The sequence below is a fragment of the Trichogramma pretiosum genome, unplaced genomic scaffold, assembly GCF_000599845.2.
Source record: "Trichogramma pretiosum strain Unisexual culture from Peru unplaced genomic scaffold, Tpre_2.0 scaffold8, whole genome shotgun sequence".
Taxonomy (NCBI): Eukaryota; Metazoa; Arthropoda; class Insecta; order Hymenoptera; family Trichogrammatidae; genus Trichogramma; species Trichogramma pretiosum.
Window position 1 is genome coordinate 1242935 of NW_019641699.1, and position 19699 is coordinate 1262633.

The 19699-nt window shown below is 37.8% G+C and overlaps 5 protein-coding genes across 11 annotated transcripts; 1 reads left to right on the forward strand and 4 right to left on the reverse strand.

Annotated features, from left to right (window-relative positions):
* Positions 1 to 271: 271 nt before the first annotated feature.
* Positions 272 to 5207, reverse strand: LOC106651141 (proton-coupled amino acid transporter 3). The gene is made up of 10 exons (XM_014369531.2): positions 5042 to 5207; positions 3937 to 4057; positions 3579 to 3691; positions 3373 to 3505; positions 1813 to 1947; positions 1630 to 1739; positions 1352 to 1558; positions 945 to 1275; positions 649 to 876; positions 272 to 567 (listed from the first exon to the last, which is right to left on the reverse strand). Exons 1-10 carry the CDS (start codon positions 5205 to 5207, stop codon positions 351 to 353), a joined length of 1761 nt encoding a protein of 586 aa, XP_014225017.1. The 3' UTR covers positions 272 to 350.
* A 1160-nt stretch (positions 5208 to 6367) lies between these two features.
* On the forward strand, positions 6368 to 9621 carry LOC106651167 (uncharacterized protein C6orf106 homolog). The gene is made up of 3 exons (XM_014369556.2): positions 6368 to 7692; positions 8445 to 8794; positions 8872 to 9621. The coding sequence occupies exons 1-3, from the start codon at positions 7538 to 7540 to the stop codon at positions 8976 to 8978; spliced, it is 612 nt and encodes a 203-aa protein (XP_014225042.1). The 5' UTR covers positions 6368 to 7537; the 3' UTR covers positions 8979 to 9621.
* LOC106651166 (thymidylate synthase-like) lies at positions 9545 to 11195 on the reverse strand. The gene is made up of 4 exons (XM_014369554.2): positions 10886 to 11195; positions 10550 to 10813; positions 10201 to 10463; positions 9545 to 9873 (listed from the first exon to the last, which is right to left on the reverse strand). The coding sequence occupies exons 1-4, from the start codon at positions 11103 to 11105 to the stop codon at positions 9664 to 9666; spliced, it is 957 nt and encodes a 318-aa protein (XP_014225040.1). The 5' UTR covers positions 11106 to 11195; the 3' UTR covers positions 9545 to 9663.
* A 250-nt stretch (positions 11196 to 11445) lies between these two features.
* Positions 11446 to 13157, reverse strand: LOC106651195 (thymidylate synthase-like). 2 transcript variants are annotated; one of them, XM_014369610.2, is made up of 4 exons: positions 12948 to 13157; positions 12355 to 12859; positions 12028 to 12290; positions 11446 to 11964 (listed from the first exon to the last, which is right to left on the reverse strand). In XM_014369610.2, exons 2-4 carry the CDS (start codon positions 12827 to 12829, stop codon positions 11755 to 11757), a joined length of 948 nt encoding a protein of 315 aa, XP_014225096.1. In that variant the 5' UTR covers positions 12830 to 12859; positions 12948 to 13157; the 3' UTR covers positions 11446 to 11754. The 2 variants fall into 2 exon arrangements, with proteins under 2 accessions (XP_014225096.1, XP_014225095.1); XM_014369609.2 differs by having other exon boundaries at positions 12355 to 12887; positions 12948 to 13154.
* A 2155-nt stretch (positions 13158 to 15312) lies between these two features.
* On the reverse strand, positions 15313 to 19571 carry LOC106651174 (transmembrane protein 184C). 6 transcript variants are annotated; one of them, XM_014369565.2, is made up of 8 exons: positions 19345 to 19571; positions 18398 to 19179; positions 17161 to 17494; positions 17049 to 17085; positions 16697 to 16974; positions 16410 to 16616; positions 16129 to 16344; positions 15313 to 16045 (listed from the first exon to the last, which is right to left on the reverse strand). In XM_014369565.2, exons 3-8 carry the CDS (start codon positions 17409 to 17411, stop codon positions 15760 to 15762), a joined length of 1275 nt encoding a protein of 424 aa, XP_014225051.1. In that variant the 5' UTR covers positions 17412 to 17494; positions 18398 to 19179; positions 19345 to 19571; the 3' UTR covers positions 15313 to 15759. The 6 variants fall into 6 exon arrangements, with proteins under 6 accessions (XP_014225051.1, XP_014225052.1, XP_014225056.1 ...); XM_014369566.2 differs by lacking the exon at positions 19345 to 19571 and having other exon boundaries at positions 18636 to 19188; XM_014369570.2 differs by lacking the exons at positions 18398 to 19179; positions 19345 to 19571 and adding an exon at positions 18314 to 18374.
* Between the last annotated feature and the right edge of the window lie 128 nt (positions 19572 to 19699).

Here is a 19699-nt window from a genome sequence, read left to right on the forward strand (position 1 = left end):
TATTAATTTTAATTATACAATCGGATCATTAAAGCTTGTTTTTGAATGCGTATGGAAGCATACAAAAAATAAAAACAATCAAACACAACGATATTTTTAATATTTCATTAAGTTCTGAGGACTAGTTAACAACATCTTTATAAGACCTGTCATACGGTAACCATGTTTAAATTTGTTGCAATTATCGAGGGTACAACCCTTTACTACTTTAAAACGTAATGGTGAACTTTTCCAACACACGACTAAACTAAAAAAACGTAATTCCTCGCAAATAGATAATAATAATTTGAAAAATTCAATTTGGAAATGATACAATTAAACTTATACGAACAAGTTTTGTAGCATAAGTCTTAATCTAATCCTGGAACGAATACGCTAACGTTCATTATGCATGGTGGAATGAACTGAACAAATGTGATGGTATTTTGAACGTTTATGTAAGTCGAAGAAACGGTAATTAATATCCCTATTACAATGATGCAGTATCCAGTCCAATCTAGTAGTCGTTCCTGGGTAAAAATTTTATTTCCTGGCTTGAGATAAGCATCGGGCAATAATTGTTGTCTCCTGCAAGATAAAATATGAATAAAAAATTGTGCATACAAATTACGATGCGTAAGTGGACAATGGCACAAGGGCAATACAAACATTGGTCTCTGCAGCGACGGGCGGGTAGCATCGAGCATCATCGGTAAGCTTCCAGTTCTGGGAATGTCCTTACCGTCGAGCTTTGGGAAGCCACCCTCAAAGCTTTTGATGCTCACTTCCGTGCCTGTATAGGGATTTATTTCGATTTGATCCTCCGAGTCATAGTAGACGAAGGAGTAGCCGTTGTCTCGGTATTCAGACTCGTTTCGAAAGCTGTAGTGCGTCGATCTGCGAATTGTCGCGTGGACGACTAGAATAGCTACGGGAAAACGTGGCTGGACTATTAGAACGCTTACTTGGAATGGGCTCGAGGATCTCGAAAGATGTCGGTCGAGGCGCGGATGCACCTCTCGGGCTTGGTGTAGGGAGCTGGCGTCGACCTGTATCGGGTATCGGGATCCAGGCCCGCTCGGCAGAGATCGTCCGGCGCGGAGGAGCGCCTGATGGTCGTGCGGCGCATGGCCCTGGCCTTGGAGTACATGAGGGGCGGCAGAACGAAGACGAGCGGCCCGGTGAGAGTACCGCCGATGAGCGACATGACGATGTCGAAACGCGGCACGGATTCTCCCAGGGCCACCCCGAGGGCGACGATGGACGAGCGCAGCAGGCAGCGTCGCCACGAGAAAGCTTGTGGGCCGACAAAAAACCATCATTCTCGATCAAAGCTGTCAAATTGTGCAATTGCGTTGGGTGGACTACTAACAGCGCTGGATCTGCAGGTGGTCCTCGATGTGCTGGAAAAGGGCCGAGTGGCCGATGGCGCTGGTCAGGCAGAGCTGCAGGGCCGAGATGAGCACCGCCGCCTGGACGATGGGCCCGGGTGGCATGACCTGCAGTATGTTGGCCGAGGTGTCCCCGCCGTAGCGCCAAACCGCCAGAGCCGTCGTCACGGCGAACAGCGTGCCGCTGACTTTGCCCCGAACAAACAAAGCCTCGATTAGAATGATCGGCCTTCACTACAACACCTTGAGATCAACTCACCGAGGAAGCCAAGCATGACTGCTTTGCCGATGTGTTTGGGCTTTTTCATGTCCACCTGGATCGTCATCAAGGTCGGATGAACGTCGAATTGAAAAGCCAACATGCCGTAGCTGCGAGTCAATGTAGCACAAGGTTTGCATTTTTTTGATTGGTTGGAGTTGTTTGTAAGGTTGGAGTACTCACCCCGCGATGAAGCGCTCCCAGGCCGGTGAGCTCGGCACCGGTGTGTACGAGTCGCTCGCGTCGTCCGAGAAAATCGACCACCAGATGAGCAGCGACGTGACGGATATCGTCGCCGAGGAGATGGCCACGATCGATCTAGCAAAAGTTGACGGATGTAATCATCCGGATCGTAGCTATATAGGGGAGAGGCGGGTAAGTGGAACATGGCTGGTAACCGTGTCACCCCCATAAAAAATGCAATTTTCAACTTAAAATTATGAAATAAATTTTTTCATAGTCCTTTCATCATTTATGATATTTATACGAAAAAAAATTTTTCAAAATCCATTTTTTTTAACAAAAAAAAAATTGTTGAAAATTTTTGACTAAAAAATCCAATATAACCAATATTTCAACTGAGTAGCAAAACGATTAAAAACATTTTTTTGCTTTTGAAATTTATATCACTAGAAAGCTAGAAGCTTGAACTTTAATTTCCTTTTTTTTTAATTCTTCTACGATTAATATTAAAAAAGTTATTAACAAAATAAAGAAGGTACTCAAACCGGGCGCGAGGGTCACCTTCCGTCGGGCACTAGTGTCACATGACGACCTATCAATAACCCATTCACGTCGAGAATAATGAAATTTTTTGTTCGTGATCGACGCGATTTTTTTTTATATTTTGAAACGCAAAAAGATTTTGCGCATACATAATTTCATGTAAAATTTAATGCCCTTTCAGAATCCGGGCTCAAATTGAAGATTTGATGCTTCGTCAAAAAGTTATGGTTGTTTAAACAAAAACAAACGTAAAAATTTGCGCGAAAAATCAACTTAAAGAAATTTTTTCCAAGTGTTGCAGTATAAAATTCGAGGTATAAATATGATGAGAGGTAATTATGGATGTAGAAGTACCGTAAGGAATTTTCCTAAATTTTTTTAGCTACTTTTTCTAACAAAATGGCGTCCCTCAAGTGAAATGTTTATAAAAAACCAAACTTGATTTTTATCTTGAAAACCATTGGGTTTAGAGAAAAAGTTTATAGAACAAAAAAGTCTTAAAATTTATCAAAGAAAAGCCCCAAATTTTTTCAGAATTTTCGGAGACGATTTTCAATTTTCCGACAATTCGTCGAGTGCAATCTCTTAAAAAAATCTCAAAAAATTCTGAAAATATTTGAGAATGTTTCTCGATAAATTTGGAGACTTTTTTATTCCATAAACTTTTTCTCTAAACTTCATTGTTTTTGAGTAAAAAAATATATTATTCTACACATATATGTATTTTTTGCATGATAATATACATGACACTCGTGCCCGACTCCTATGGCACAATTCCCGGCCATTGAAAAAAGACGGGCAATTGTGACAAATTTTTTGAAATTCAATAAAAAATAGAAATTTCATTGTAATTTTTTAATTTTAATATATGTTATAGAGCTTGAGCTCCCCTTTGCAATGATCGTTTCAGATTTAAAAAATTTTAAAAATTCGCTTCAGGAAGCAAGTTTGAAGTTATGGTGTCACTCATGCCCGTCTCTCCCCTAGATGCTGCAACGAAGGCATTTTTCAACTCACTTCATGTCGCGAGGGCTGCCGAGCCACATGATGGGACAGAGCAGTACACCGACCAGCAGCAGCCAGTAACAGAACGACAAGTTGAACTGCATGTCGGAGACTTTTAGGCCAAACAGTTGCAAGTTCTGCGACGCTGTCCAACAAACGCAAACATTTCTATGTGCTCGATTGCGAACTTCCTTAATTTTACTCGTTGCTCAACGTACCTACCAGCAAGTTAGGTATTCCGCCGGCAAAAATAGTCAGGTCCAACAGTACCGACACGCAGGAGCTCGCGCCTTTGCCCAGCGTCAGCTCTGTTACGGCGGTCAGTGGATACCTAATTATAAAATTAAACCTATCGTCTAATAGTTATATTTTGTAGTGGTTCAATCGAACGATGAGACGAAAACCGTGTATGTGAAAACATGCATCATATTATGCTTAAGCTAATTTCGATCAAGGACAGAGCCATTGATCGCCTTACCTCATTGATGAGCCTACTGTATTCGACTTGAGTTAAAAATTCGGAAAAATTATCTTCGACGCTCGCTAAGTATATTGATAAAGTAAAAAGTAAAGTACCGGCTCTTCCTCGTGATATTGGGGTCCAGCGATCTTGCGATGTTCCATGATTTGCCAAGTAAGCTCGCGGTATAAATTTGCAGAGCAAAAACTACGAGCACCAGTGGGACACCAAGCAGTCCTAGAAGAAAATTTGCTTTGATTGATTGCGCTCGTGCAGCTATTTGTACTTGTTCGACTCAAACCTCAAGATTATTCACACAGTTTTTATTAATAAACATATACGGTATATATATCGCGCGGGTATGTGTTTATATAAGCGGTTGAATTCGCTCGCACCTCACTAAGCAACTAATGCCAAGTCTGGGAATCGTATCGTGTAATCAATTTCGCTTCGTAGCACACCACCACTAAGTATATTTTTTTAATATACAGAAGAATGTTTTATTAAAAATAAAGATAAAAGACCGCTGCAAATGCATTGGTAAGGAGCTTTCTAGCCAATTTAGAAAATTATTTCCCACTCTTTACGTAAATGAAGCTCTTTCTAACTTGATTTGATTCGATTCATCATTCGCAATTCGGTAAGTATTCAAATTCATTTTTAGAACAATTATGAAAAACCAAAAAATTCTCATTTTTCTCATTTTTATTTGGAAGCTCATCAACAAGCCTTAACACTTTTTTGTTTTACTTTAGTTTTAGCTGTTCTTCTTTCAAAATCGCTACTCATATGTTGCAAAAGCCACTTAAACCAGCATAAAAATGTAATAAATTTATTTTTTTCGAGGTGGATATCGCCATTATATTTTGTAAGCTGAGAAACGATGACATAAATAAATTGCGCAATGGTATATTCATAAGAGCCTTTGCTAGCGGTTGTATATCGATCACGCAGTGATCCATGTCGCCGAGACGATTCAACTTTTGTCTATCAACGAGTCCCTCGCACTTAATTTTCATTTTAGAAACGAAAAAGACAAGTGGTATTTTTCCGCGATCCGCGAAGCGAGGAATCGAGCTAGCTGGGCAAAGTTAAGCCCGCAGCTTTCAATCGCAAGCTGAGGAAATCGATAGAAGCGCAAGAGGCGGAGGGGCGAATATTACGATGATTTCAACGAATTATTTGGCGATTTGAATTTGATTAGGTAGAAATGAGGCATACCGCACTGGACGATGGCGCGTGGCAAGGCGATGACGGGAAAGACGCCGAAGATGTCGACGATGCAGAGCGTCGCGAAGAGCAGCGAGAGTCCGGGCGCGGGATGCCTCGCCGATGGCAGCAGGGGCCTCTGCTCCTCGGGCTTACTCTTGTAAGTGTAAGTCCTCATGACGAGGCGAGGTCCGGTCGCAACTGCGCAGCCGACTGCTCGAGCCCAACGTCGAGCGGCGTCGGCGTTCCGACTCGCCACAGCGCGAGTAATTCGATACCCCGTTGCGCGACGCGCTCCAACCTCGTCCATACGATCTCGAAGACCCGCAAGTGTACCTCATGCCGATTCGCCAGACCAATGCCTGATCTTTTCAGCTACGTCACGGGCCACTCTTTGCTTCGAGAGCTTGCCTCGCGCCATCGTCCCGACTATTGTCCCTTTTTTCCTTCTGGAGCTCTGCTACCGATTTTTTATCCGCGCTCTGCAGCTCGCAGCTCCTATACGATTAATCCTATCTATTTACCAGCGAGGCTTTAATCCCAGCTGCGTTGCATAAATCGATACTACAATCGATTGCCGCTTCAACTTGCAAAGCTGTAATTTATAATTATAAGCTGATTATTTCGAGCGAAAAGGGTCTACCGCATTGGGGGCCACCACAACTGCGCGAGAAAATTCCAAGAGAGAAAGTGAAACGTCGAACGATGCTTGATCGATCGCGCGCAACGATTCGGGCTACAATTACAAATCGCGCCATCGATCCTAATCAATTTTTTTTCTACCATTCATTGCAATCATTATTAACGAATATTAGTTTAACTGATAAATTATTCATCATCGATGTACTTTAATTTTCTGCGGCTTTTTATTTAGGCTTATACTTTCTGAATTTCTAAAAACTCAAACATGAAAAATGCGCTTCATCAGGGTAGAATCAGCCATATAATATATACCCAGATAGATATATTCAATGGAACAATTTTTATCCTCCCCCAATTTTTCTTGTTGCCACAAATATTCTGCTTTTTCTAATTTAGCCAAAGTAAATGAGAAAGCTGTACAAAGCAAAAAATATCAAAATTCTCCTCGAGTCTCGGAAAACGACATATTTTATTCGTTGAAAAAAGATCTATGTAGGACTAGATAACAACTGCTTCAACAAGTCTCACGACGTTGCCGTTTTGATTATTTATACTGCTATGACTGTTTAGTGTTCATTGAGCGACTATATGAAGGTGCATCTACAATAATATCTCGCTGCGGTCTACAAGTGGTCAGTCTGCAGCCCCCCTCTCAATTCACAACCCCCTTAATCGAGAGTCAGCAATCAGCATGAGATAATGTTCAGACTATCAGTGTAGAAGCACTCGCGAAACGCGAAATGAACTTGTGAATTGAGTTGCAGCAGCAGTTGGATATAGTTGCAGTGTGCTGCAGCGCCAGCAATTTTAGACGTTCGTCATTCGTCGTGCGTGTGCGTGCGTGCTTGGAGAATTCATGTGTGCGTGTGAGTGTGTGTGTGGGGGGCAGTGACAATGAAAAATTCCTAGTCGAAAGTAAGAAAACGTCGCGCTAATCGACTACGATCAACGGATTCGAAGCGAGCCGATGCTCTATAGCTTGCGGGCCAAGCGCTCAACGCGATAGCATTCGAGGCTCAAACATCGGACGGAACCACGGCAGAAAATTGATGCGCGCTCGAGGCAACGACTTGCAAGCCTACAGCAGCAGCAGATCGCCGATCCAAATAACCAATTTGCGCAAGGCACAATAGCAACTATACATATCGTACAAAAGGGCTTCTGCCGAGAATCCTCTGGGCGAGACGTAAGCCACAGCTTGTCTGATTGACTCGAGTTTGAGCAATCGACACTCGGTCCATCGGATCAAGCTCGCACGCGAAATCATAACATTAAATCTTCGTAGTTACTTTACGACAATTCGCAGCCATATATGGCCGACTTCATTACAACAATCTTCCGCAGGCAGTTGATGTAATCAGCTACATACATTTCAGTGACGGATAAAAAAAGCGCGACTGACTGCCTTATTGTGTTTACATATATTCATGTCTAGTCAGAGCAGCAAAAGCAGCAGCATCATTGAACGAGCGCAAAAGTGATGGCAGCAATTTGGTGTTTTCAAATAAAAGGAGCGACTCGGAGAGCTATCTGAACGCGTCAAAACATTGAATGCGCAGCAACAGTAGTAGCAGGGGCAGCAGCAGCAGCAACGTGTCTCTTCCTCTCTCTCTCTTTCTTTTATACACACATCTCGTGAGCCAAGTATCGCGTGCATTGTCGCCTTGTAGCATCGAGTTCGAAAGACGACTTTTTAAGCTGCGCGAGTACGGACTCTGGTGAGACGCGACTGCTATTCGTTATACTCGTACGTAACAAGTGCATATACTGATCTACACGAGGTACACTTGTCGATCGAGAGTCGTGAAACGACGATTACGCTACGCTACTTATACGCTACTCTAAGTTTCCAAGTATACAAACATCATGGACGTGGACGAACTCGATCAGCACTTGCTGCATCAATTCAGTTGCATGGGCACGACCGACAAGGATGACCTGGTCAAACAATTACAGAGAGTGCTCGACGGGAGCCACCTCAACGAGGCCACCGCAGCTTTTTTCCTCGACATGAACAACTGGTTAGTAGCATAAACATTACATGTACTCTTTGTAGACTCGTACTTATTAGCCCGCGACATTGACTTTCAACGGCTCTCTCTCTTAATTTCTCGCCAACTCACGATCCTACACAAATCATTTTTCAAGCTTACCCCTAAATGCTTTAAACATACACCATGTGCGTATTAGTTGTAATGTTTGCATACACAAATTGCAAGCATAGGCACTCGCATACTCTTGCACGCTTGTGCCCCTTTTGTGTATACAAATACAATGCACTACGACGACTCGCCACACACGTATGCATGCGTGAGCTTGGTTTTTTCTCTTCTCATATCTCTCTCTCTCTCTCTTTTTTCTTTCTCTCATTCTCTTTAGATACAACACACTCCTTTGTGTCATTTTCTACGACATGCATACGTGCATTATACGTTGCCATTGCATCTATACTTCATGCACTACAGGAATGCTTACAGAGAATGGTACAAAAAATGACATAACCTACATTAATGACTCATTTTAACTACTCCTAATGCCTTACAGTTCCAATCTACCGTTTTTTTCTGCAAGTAACTCATGCTGCAGCTTACTTTTTGCTTTCAATGACACTGAATCAAGTGACCAAATCTTAAGTTTTCTAATCACCTGCAGATATTGATGCAGCAAATTACTGATAATGTCGCTTTTTAAGTTGGCCCCAAATGAAACCAAATAAATAACCAAATTAATGTTATGATCATCTTACTATTATCATCACTTTAATCCTAATTAGGAACTTACAAGCTGCAATTGGAAGTTACTGCGATTTTGAGGCAACATGTAAGTTACCAAGCATGAACTTGGTATGTGATACCACAATTGGAGAAGGAGAATCTGTACAACCAAACACAAAATTTGTCAAATCCTGGATTGTTCAAAATAGTGGTCCTGAACCTTGGCCAGAAGGACTATGTTTGAACTTTACCAGTGGTGTACAAATGGGAGAAGTCACAAGCATACCAGTTCCAATGTTGCAACCAAGAGCAACTACAGAACTCAGTGTTGAATTAGTGAGCCCTCCAACGTTAGGTGTATACCAAGGCAAATGGCGAATGATGACTTCTAATGGATCTTACTTTGGAGGTATGTTATATTTTATAATTTAAAAATTTAAGAATCATGTTATTAGTTAAATCTAACAACGAAAATCACTTTTTTAGATATCATTTGGGTTATTGTGACAGTAAGTGAAAGTGGTACCTTAGCAGTCACTCAACAACTTCATCACCTCAGTACATCGCATTCAAATGATGACCAAATGTTGTAGCCTTCAAACTAGGCTTGTTACATATAAATTTTCTAATACTTTGAACTCACAAGCTAAAATAATTTTCGTTATACATTAGATTAAAGTTTTTAATCTACGAGATTTGATGGAAGAACTTGGGGTTTTTTTTTTAAATAAGCATCATATTTTCTTCAGATTTAAAAAAAAAACTATAAATATAAAAACAGATTTTAAAATAATCTATTTATTAAATTATAAAAGAGGAATATTTGATTTAGAAGTTTGTTTCTAAAAGATTTAAATTCATAATTTTTAAGTAAAATTTTGGCCTATAAAATGTTTTATTCTTGTGTAAGATATCTGATGAAACTTTAAAATTTCTTTATGCAAATTAAATAGATAGAGCTAACTATTTTGTAAGTTATGCTCATTTGAGCCAAGAATTAGAGTGAATTTAGAATAACTGTAGTCCAAAAAAAATCAATGTAAATTAAAACGAACATGGTTATTCTTTTGTTGTACTTGAGCATAAAAATATATATATTGTGATGTTTTGACTACCAATTTGTAAACAATATTTAAAGTGAAAAGTCATAAGAGTAATGTATATCTTAAGATATGAGTTTATTGAATATACATATAATTTTTATTAGAAAAATAAAAAAATAGTTATTGCTAGAAATAATTGTTAGTATTTGAAAATTCCTTCTTCATTACAATACTGTTAAACAGCCATAGGCATAGAAATTTTTGGATGTGGATGGTAACCATCTAGTTGAAAATCAGATGACTTGAAGTCATCAATTTCTTTAACATTTCTTGTTATTATTAATTTTGGAAAGGGTTTTGGCTTACGAAGTAGCTGCTCTTGCAGAGCAGGTACATGATTGAGGTAAACATGACAGTCTCCCATAGAATGTACAAAATCACCAGGCTGTGAAGAATGAAAATAAGATATTTTTAACTAAATAAAATAATTCTTTCCTGGAATATTGCAGGAAATATATTTATATGCTAATGAAAATTGCTAAAAAGAATCAAAAATGACTTATGGCAATTGTATTTACTAATTTGAAAGAAATTATTGTTAGAACACCTAAATAACTTATATCTTCATCTGTATGACTGCTGTGTAAACTATTGTGAAATAAACTTCTTTTGTTAATGTATATACATTTAAAGCAAGTTTAAGTATTTTTGACTTAGTATCAACATTTTCTGCAATATTCCTAATTTTGCTATTTTATTATAATTTTAATACCTTTAATTTTGTAATATGAGCTATCATATATGTCAATAAGGAATATGAAGCTATATTAAATGGTACACCAAGTCCCATGTCAGCACTTCTTTGATAAAGTTGACAAGAAAGTTCTCCATTAGCAACGTAAAACTGAACCAATGCATGACAAGGTGGGAGAGCCATTATTGGAATGTCAATTGGATTCCAAGCTGACATAATGATTCTTCTATCATCTGGTTTATTTAGAATTGTATCAATTACTTGTTTTAATTGATCAATGCCTAAAAATTTATATAAAAATTTGAAATTAGGATCAAAATTTATTCAATTGTTGAGGGTGATTGTTGAAGAGTAATAATGTAATTACCTTGTCCAGTATAATCTGTATGCATGTTGACATATTTTGCTCCAAAATGCCTCCACTGAAATCCATAAACCGGTCCTAAATCGCCAACTTCTCTATCCGTAAAACCACAGGAATCTAAAAATTCTCGCGAGCTATTAGCATCCCATATGTGAATATCTTTATCAGATAATTCTTTGGCATTCGTTGAACCCTTAATAAACCAAAGTAGTTCTTCGACCACTCCGCGCCAAAATACTCTCTTTGTCGTTAAAAGAGGAAATATACCTATTGAGAAAGATTATGATAGTTTTTTCGGTCGGAAAATTACTATGATGAAAGATATAGCAAATATTATACCATCTCTAAGGCTGAAGCGCATCTGAGTGCCGAAAATGGAATGTGTACCAGTGCCAGTACGATCCGTTTTGACATTACCCTTCTGAATGATTTGTTTAATTAGTTTGAGATACTGATATTCATCGTGATCTTTTGAATCGTCATCAGGGTGAGTGTGTCCATTCTCTCGTTGGTTGTCGAGAGAATTGTTGGCTTTGCTTATTTCACAATTTTCGCTCATTGTTGAGGCTATATAAACTACTAAATGATCAACAACGTGTCTGACTGAAGCGCGCTAAAATTACGCCTCGCTCTTCTAGTGGGGATAGGATAGGACACATCTATGGAGTCACTCGAATCATACGCAATGTCTGTGCCGGCTTTGTGTATTGGTGATTTAGGCCTCATGGCATTGGCTGGACCTATAAAGAAACACGACGACTCATATTTAAGAGAGTTATAATTTAGAATTTGGCGCGAACTTTGGGATTTTTATTATGTATATAATATTATTTAATTTTGGTACGTATTAAAAGATCAAAAGTTGAGAAAGTGGATAAAATAATATCATAGAAGGAGGATATATTAAAAAAATAATCTTTATTTTCGACAGGTTTAACATGCAAAAATGTTAATATATTAAATACAAATGTGCTAATTAATATCTATACAATCGTATGGTTCAGATTATGAAGTATTTACACTTATCGTAAATTCGTAATGTATACATTTATAGTAATATTATTACCTATACATATATGCTAAGCGTATGATTGCATACGCAGAAAAAGGAAAAAATGTAATCATTCGAAATGATGATTAGGTGAAAAGGTCGAGCCAAGTTGCCTGTTAGTCGGACGATCGCGAGCAGCAAGACCAAATAAACGAGTTTACACAGCCATTGGCATGGGGAGTTTAGGATGACAATTGTAATTTGTGATTTCGAAATCGGAAAATTTAAAGTCGTCGATATCATTGACCTCGCGCACTATCCTGAACTTGGGGAAGGGCTTGGGCTCGCGCTTGATTTGCTCCTTGACAGCCTCCACGTGGTTGCGGTAGACGTGAGCGTCACCCATCGTGTGAACAAAGTCGCCGGGCTGCGAACGATAAATCCAAGTTAAAAATAATGTCGATTAATCGAGCAAGTCGAGTCTAATTACCTTGAGCTTGGCCACGTGCGCTATCATGCAGGTGAGCAGCGAGTAGGAGGCAATGTTGAAGGGCACCCCCAGACCCATGTCGCCGGCCCTCTGGTACAAGTGACAGGAGAGCTCGCCGTTGCAGACGTAAAACTGGGCCAGCGAGTGGCAGGGCGGCAGGGCCATCTTCGGGATGTCGACCGGATTCCAGGCGCTCATGATGATGCGTCTGTCGTCGGGATTATTTTTCACTTTGTCGATCACGTCGGCCAGTTGATCGAAACCTGCGGCAAATGGTACGTCAGCTATGGCTAGTGGCATGATATTAATTACTAGTAATTGACTCACCTTGGCCGGTGTAATCCGTGTGCATGTCCACGTACTTGGCCCCAAAGTGCCTCCACTGGAAGCCGTAAACCGGGCCCAAGTCGCCGACCTCGCGATCCCGGAAGCCGAGCGAATCGAGAAACTCGCGAGACGCGTTGGCGTCCCAAATTTTAATACCTTTGGCGGAGAGCTCGTTGGCGTTGGTCGAGCCACGGATGAACCAGAGCAGCTCCTCGGCGACGGCGCGCCAAAATACTCTCTTGGTCGTCAGAAGCGGAAATTGGCCGTCTCTCAGGCTGAAGCGCATCTGAGTACCGAATACTGAATGGGTGCCGACGCCGGTGCGGTCGTCTTTCACTATCCCCTTCTTCAATATCTTTTTGATGAGGTTTAGATACTGGTGCTCCTCGTGCTCCTCGGACTCGACTTTGCCGTTGGCCAGCTTCATCTTTTTGTTGTTCACCGCGCCGTTTTTCAACAAGGTGATGGTCGTCATTCTCCTCCTTCCTATTATTTTCGGCTACTTCTATATACGAGAACCCGAATTCAAAGCTCTGTAAGTTAATGTTCACTCGTTACCGTTGAAATTTCAATTGGTGTCAAGATCGACTTACCGAAATTCAGCGAGTTTCGCGCTGTGCAATGCTGCGCTGCTCCAACGAGAACGATAAAATCGCAAGATCTTTCACGCACTCTACGATCGCCACGGATCGAAAGAAGTCAATCTTGGATGCTGCGTCGGCTTTATATGCGCTCGAGATCGAGATCGGCGCATTTTATTCTCCGACTGCGCTGCATTGGCGCCCGTCACGAGAGCATGCGGGGCACACGTTCACGCGCTATACGTAACCAACGCCACGCGCTCCGACACCACTCGATCTTCAAATTTATCACTTCACTATCGAACTTCTCTTTTTACGTCTGCGATTGTATTTTATTATTACGAGCAATCATTTTTAGAGACTCCTTATTGCGGTCAACAATTGCTCGAATTATCATCAAAAATGTCCCGAAGGGTCAACACTTTAACGTTTCATTTTCATCGGATACATTTTGATAAACTGCACATTTTTACTTGTACTGGCTCGCCTAAATTTATCTTAGTCAAATACTTTTCAATGGCTATTGTACTATCTATAGTTTAATTATTGCTTGTGAGCTAAAAAAATTAAATGCTATATCGTTAAGTACGTATAATACGGCGCATAAAACGATGTTTGTAAATATTGCGCTTGGTGAATGCTTCGAATTTCCGCTGAAATCCAAGGAAAGTTACGCGAAAGCGATTTTTTCACTATAACATAGTTTTACCCAGACTTTATCGTAAAGTACGTTTATTTTTTTTTCTCAAATGTGATTCAACGTTATCGTGATTTTTTTCTCATTGAATAAATTCAATGATGATCGAGAAAATTTTCACGTGATCTTGTTAAAATCATCGCTGCTATCACGTGAGATAAAATAAACTAACAAGAAGACCACCCCATTTTTTTCAGAGACTTGGATTTGACATTTTTCATAGGGGCTTCAGAGACCTTTGAAAACAGGTGACGGACGGCTTTAAAAATTCTGAAAAAATTCAGATCGATTTTTTGAAAAATTGTAAGACTTTTTTGTTCTTTGCATTTTTTTTGTTTAAGTGCTTCTGTGTCGATATAAAAAATAGCCAAGATTTTTTTATAATGTGGAAAATACTTTAGTAAACTGGGCCCTAAGGCCCATGAGATTAAACTAAACACAGGAAGCTTTATTATTGGGCACCAGGAGACACTAAAAAATTTTTGGAGCAAATCCATGACCCGGAGTTAGGGTGGTCTCCTTGTAAGTAATATTTAATATGAAATCAAGCAAAAGCCTATAAAAGTATTCCTGCGCCACTATGATCTACCTACAACTTTATTTTAAAAATATTACATAAGTACTGATTGTGTTAACGACGACGAGTGTCTCGGATAAAAATCAATTTTAAGCGCAATACGTCCCATTGTGCTTATACAGCAATTTTGTTTGAAATTTATTTTATTACATTGTTACAAAAACCGTAAATTTTACTAAAAGTTAATCTTGAAAGAACTTTTTGCCAATCTTCAGTGTCATAGAGAAGCTAAGATAAAATTTATCTCTTCCTTTTTTAACCAATTATCGTCATGTTTGATTCATCATTTTAAATCATCGCATTCATCAGCTTAAAAATGCATGATTCCACATTAGTTTTACTATCATTCGAGATTGTTTCCAATTCGATTTTTTTCTTCTAAACAATTTTTTCATTCAGCAACTTTGAACTTTGAAATAAGTACGGTTTTCTTTGCAGCCAAATTGAATGATTTAACACCGTTTTATAGTGAGGTGTGCAAATAATAAACCCATTTTAAACGTGTGATGAAAGTATAATTATTATTATTAAAATCTTAAATTAAAACATATGATCTAAAACAATTTTTCCAATACAACTAGTTTAAATTCATTTTGGTTTCTTTTATTTCAACGCCATTATGTTCGAAGCAAATATCATTTCTCTAGAATAATTAGAGGAGTATTGATATAATCATTCAAATATTTCCCAATCTTCAATTTACTAAATACATACAAATATCATTTCTAGATATTCTAAGCATAAATTTTAAAAATATTTACAGTATTTGGTGAAATATCATTGGTAATGAATAATTCAAATATCTTAATATCTAAAATGAGTCAATTTGTAAATTCCTTGTTGTTGGCATCAAATGGTTTAGTATCTCAGTTTTCGAACGCATCTTCTCGTATTAATTACGAGTACACGAAGTATAAATTTATGTACAATAAAAAACTCCCTTCGTTAATATTATCACAAAAATAACTATTGTTGTAATATAACATCAACATTCAACATTGTTTTAATCCCATTTTTTCTATACAATTTTTTGCTAGCCAATATCTTAAATGAAAATAACACAAGCTTAATAAGGAATTACAAAGATTATGAGAATGTGAAGATTACATCAAATTTATAGTTAATTTATTAGCGTTGCAAGAAATGAAAACTTTGAATAAAAACCTTGCACATCAGTAAAGGCTATTAAGAAATTTACCTTGCATAAAAAATTAATTAAAGATAAAAAGAGCATTTTTTTAATGTATTGCTCATATGTAAGTCAAGAGACAAGAAATATGATGAAAAATTAAGTTTAAATTTTTTCAAATTCTTTTTAGTCATTAGCCTTTTTAAATTATATTTTAGAAAATTTCACACAATACTCCGTTTGTAACTTAGAGTAAAGTGAAAAAAATATTTACAATGAATTAAATAACCATACAACAATCAACATGAACAGTTAATAATAGCTACTGATAGCTAATTATTAATCTCACTGAAAAAATCAGTTGGTGTCTAGTGGTTTCTCGATTAGAGAAACTGAGAATGTTTAAGTGCTGATGCTTCAGCTACGTCGTCACACTATTGCTTCCACCAGGCGATGGTCCATCTGGGCTAACATCTAAAGCTTCGCCAGAATTCGAAACCTGATAGCCTGAAAATGAAGCTACAGGTGCACTTTTGGAGCTGATCGGAGCACCTGCTGTTTCGGACAATAAAGAAGTACGTTCATCTGCACTACTCCACGCTTGTTGATAAACACTTCGACCTCGTATGCGTCGACTCAACGACGAACCTACTACTCCTAAATGTTCTTTAATATCATTATGAACATCTGAGACATCCCACATTTGTCTAAAAGTAGAAATACATATTAAGATTCGTTTTATTTATACACTAATAATATTAACTTTACAACATTAGTGTGTTGTCATTACCTAAAAGCATCCCACCAAGCTTGATTTTGTGAAGAATTTGCAAAAGCTTTGTAACTAAAACTGTAATGATGAGCAACTGCAGCTAGGAACATTTCGATGCAAATTAAGAAATCTTGAAGTTTTGAGGCTATATTTTTAATATCAGCTTTGTCATCAGTATCAAAAATAGTTGATATCACGTCAAAATATACAAGGAAAGCAATTATAACACCTTGGCTGCAAAAAAAAATAAAAATTAGTATAAAGTTATATAATATAAGTATTTAACATTTTTAACTTACAAAAATGAAAAGAATACAACAGCTTTTATGCATAAAAATTTTCCCACTGGATTCATAGGCTTCAATGCCTCTTTATTGGCACGATAAAAAAGAACTAAACAGTACATAGCAACAAATTGTGATAAATTGTTGAAAGCTATCATGTAAGGAAATGCCACATCTGCTCTGAATTCACTTTCACCATAAACACCATTTAATTCACAAATGCTAGTAAAATAAAGTTTCTGATTAAGAAAAGTGATTAACAACGGTTGGAAAATATTGAAAATTTATAAAACATAACTCACAATGAAATAATTGTTGTTATGGGTCGAACAACAGTGTATTGTAAAATACCATGTTTACACATGTGAACAAATTCTCTACCCATTTCCCATTTTGGAAGACAACAAAGAGGAAACATATGATGTATTTGTGGTTGAATTTCTAATCTATGCTCTAGCTGATGATCCGCGTTAAGATAAGCAAATAAAAACATTAAGAAATTATAAATTACATATGCTTCATAACATTCTCTAATACTGTCCACATATATAGTTCCTTCTGGGTACACTAAGCCAAGCCACTAAAATCAAAATGATTTTATTAGTTGAGGTTTTAATCATTTCCATCAGTCAATTCAAATGTCTTTATATTTACCGCATTGACTGCATAAATAGGTACCATCCATAATACTCTAAAGATAAAAGTAAAATACAATTTTAATATTCTCTATAGCGAAGTTAAATTTTATAAGTATAATGATACATACCTTATAATATATCTTTGAAGTCTTGGCTGTGTATAATAAATCATATGCTGAATGATTTCATAGAATGATATTGGAAGAGCCAACAGAACAAATGCCCCTCCAACCAGTGCACCTTGATCTTGTTTCTTAAATCCATTTTTTATGGAATTGTCTATTAAAATTGGAACCAGTATGATAATGAGTAGAGCATAAAGGCATGTCAGTACTGGAAGGATCCAAAGTCGCCAGTGGCGACAGAAATTGTTCGCCATTGTAAATTCAGAGTACAGTAATATGCAATAAGATCATTTTCATCTCTGTCTCACTCTTTTTCTCGTTCTCTGACTTCTGATAACTGCAATTAAATATAGTAACGATAATAAAGTTTATGTACATTAAATAAAGAATTATAATACTAGTGTAAGTTAGTTTGAACAAATAGCTTTAATGCATTATTTTCTTTTTAAAGTATGTTCATTAATTTTGTTAAAAATCTTAATACCAATTATCTGAAATGAATGCTTCGAGAGAACATTGAAGTTACATTATAAAATTGTAGAGCACAAATTGAATACAAATATTGCATTGATGTATAAAATGTGGAACATGAAAAATAACTCATAGGTACTGATACGTGGGTGATTATACGAAAAAATCGTATTTATACGCAATAAATACCTATCGGTAGTTAATTTATCACCTCGTAAGCGCAAGAAGCGTCCGAGAAGATAAACAACAGACAGTTTTAATGTTCAAGAAAAATAACCTCCCACTTGTATGTAGGAGAATGAAAAAGAAAAATAAGCGAGATGTCCATGAGGAATGCAAATTTGCAACGACTATCGGAATACTCGAGAGACGCTATCGTGCATAACTATACTGATTAATCACTTGCGCGACAAATCTTGTTTGCGAGCTTCAAGTATAGTCGCGCAAAATATAAAGCTATATAGATATAAGGAGTAACATATATCGGTGCACAAACTACAAATACGCGAGGAGTTGTTGCATAGAGATTCATACGTGGGTTCGAGTTGCAAAAACGCCCAATAGAATTATAAATAATTAAGCTTATGCAAATTCACAAGAAAGCACGCAAATTTGAGTAGAGCAGCAGCAGCAGCAGCTCAAGTAGCAGCTCGGGTGATTATATTGCACAAATGATTTGCTATACCGTCGAGTGGAGTAACCGCAAGCGAATAGCGATATTATAACACTGATTGTGTGTGACACATCGTATAGCGAACTCAGTACGTACATAATCAGTAAGCCTTATAAGTCGTCGATTGGCGAGCTGCGAGGATGATCGAGCACCACTGGTATCTTGACACTCTCGACAATCGACTCTAGATTACAGGTGTATGTATGTAGCTATAGCTCGCGAATATCGTATCAGCAAAGTCTTCTCGAGCTCGCTAATGTGTGGTGATTGGCACAATTGAAATACATTTTAATCACCCACAGCCAAAATATAACCCAGGCATGTAGATATCTACCTCTTTGGCTGATGAAGTGGTTTATAAAAAATGTACACTCAAGATTTCAGCATGAGTCGTGACTGAGCAGACGTCATATTCCAATAATCGCACGAGATGCAGTTGTGCGGATAGATTTTAAATTTCATGAATTTTGCTTCTCATGCCGACATCAACTGCGAATATTCTCAAAAATAATGCGCTGAACCAATGTAACACTGAGTTTGTAACAGTTGCATGAGATTTACTTGAGTACGGCGAGCACTTGTTTTTATACTTGTTGCAGGTTATAAATGATGTGTATAATTATATATTATGAATTATCGAGGTGAGCTTTCTGCGCCGCGAGCAGCGACGTTGCCGTGCACAACTGTCAACTGCTGGTAGGCTGCAGACGACTCGACGAACAAATAACAATCCAACTATAAGATTTCAGGCTTTGGTCAAGTATCTTTGATCTTCGGCGGCGTCTGTCACTTGGGATATTTACTGCTACTATCAAAGGTGTTTGTATGTACACAAACACTGTCACCTGTCAAGCCGTAACTAGAAGTTGCACGTATACCTAATATACAAAAATTTTATGAAAAAAAAGAAAAGCTATTTAGAAAGAACAAAATCTATAAATAATAGATTGCAGTCACTCGCAATCTGATGGTTGATAGAAATAAATAATTTTTACAAGTTGCAATAAATATTTAAAGTTTGTATCATTTAGATTCGTATTTACTGTTTGGTGGTAAAGTTTATCATTTGATAATTTTTGCACGTGCGAACGTCAACAACTCGTCGTTACCAACTGATCGATGGATGGTTTGCAGTATAAGTAATTTTTGCGAGATGACGATATTAAATTTACTCATTAACTCAGTTAACGACTGTCATTACCAAATTCTTATAAAATAATAATAGTAATAAAATTATTGAAAAGATATAAATGTAAGAAACTGTAGAAGGCAAGTTATAACTGCATTCTGCACTTCTGCAGTAGCTAAAATAGATGTTAAAACACTCCAAAGATTATTGTTCATGCGCATTCGTAAGGTAACCAGCAGAAGTGCACGGGGCTCCCTCGTCTATCTAGT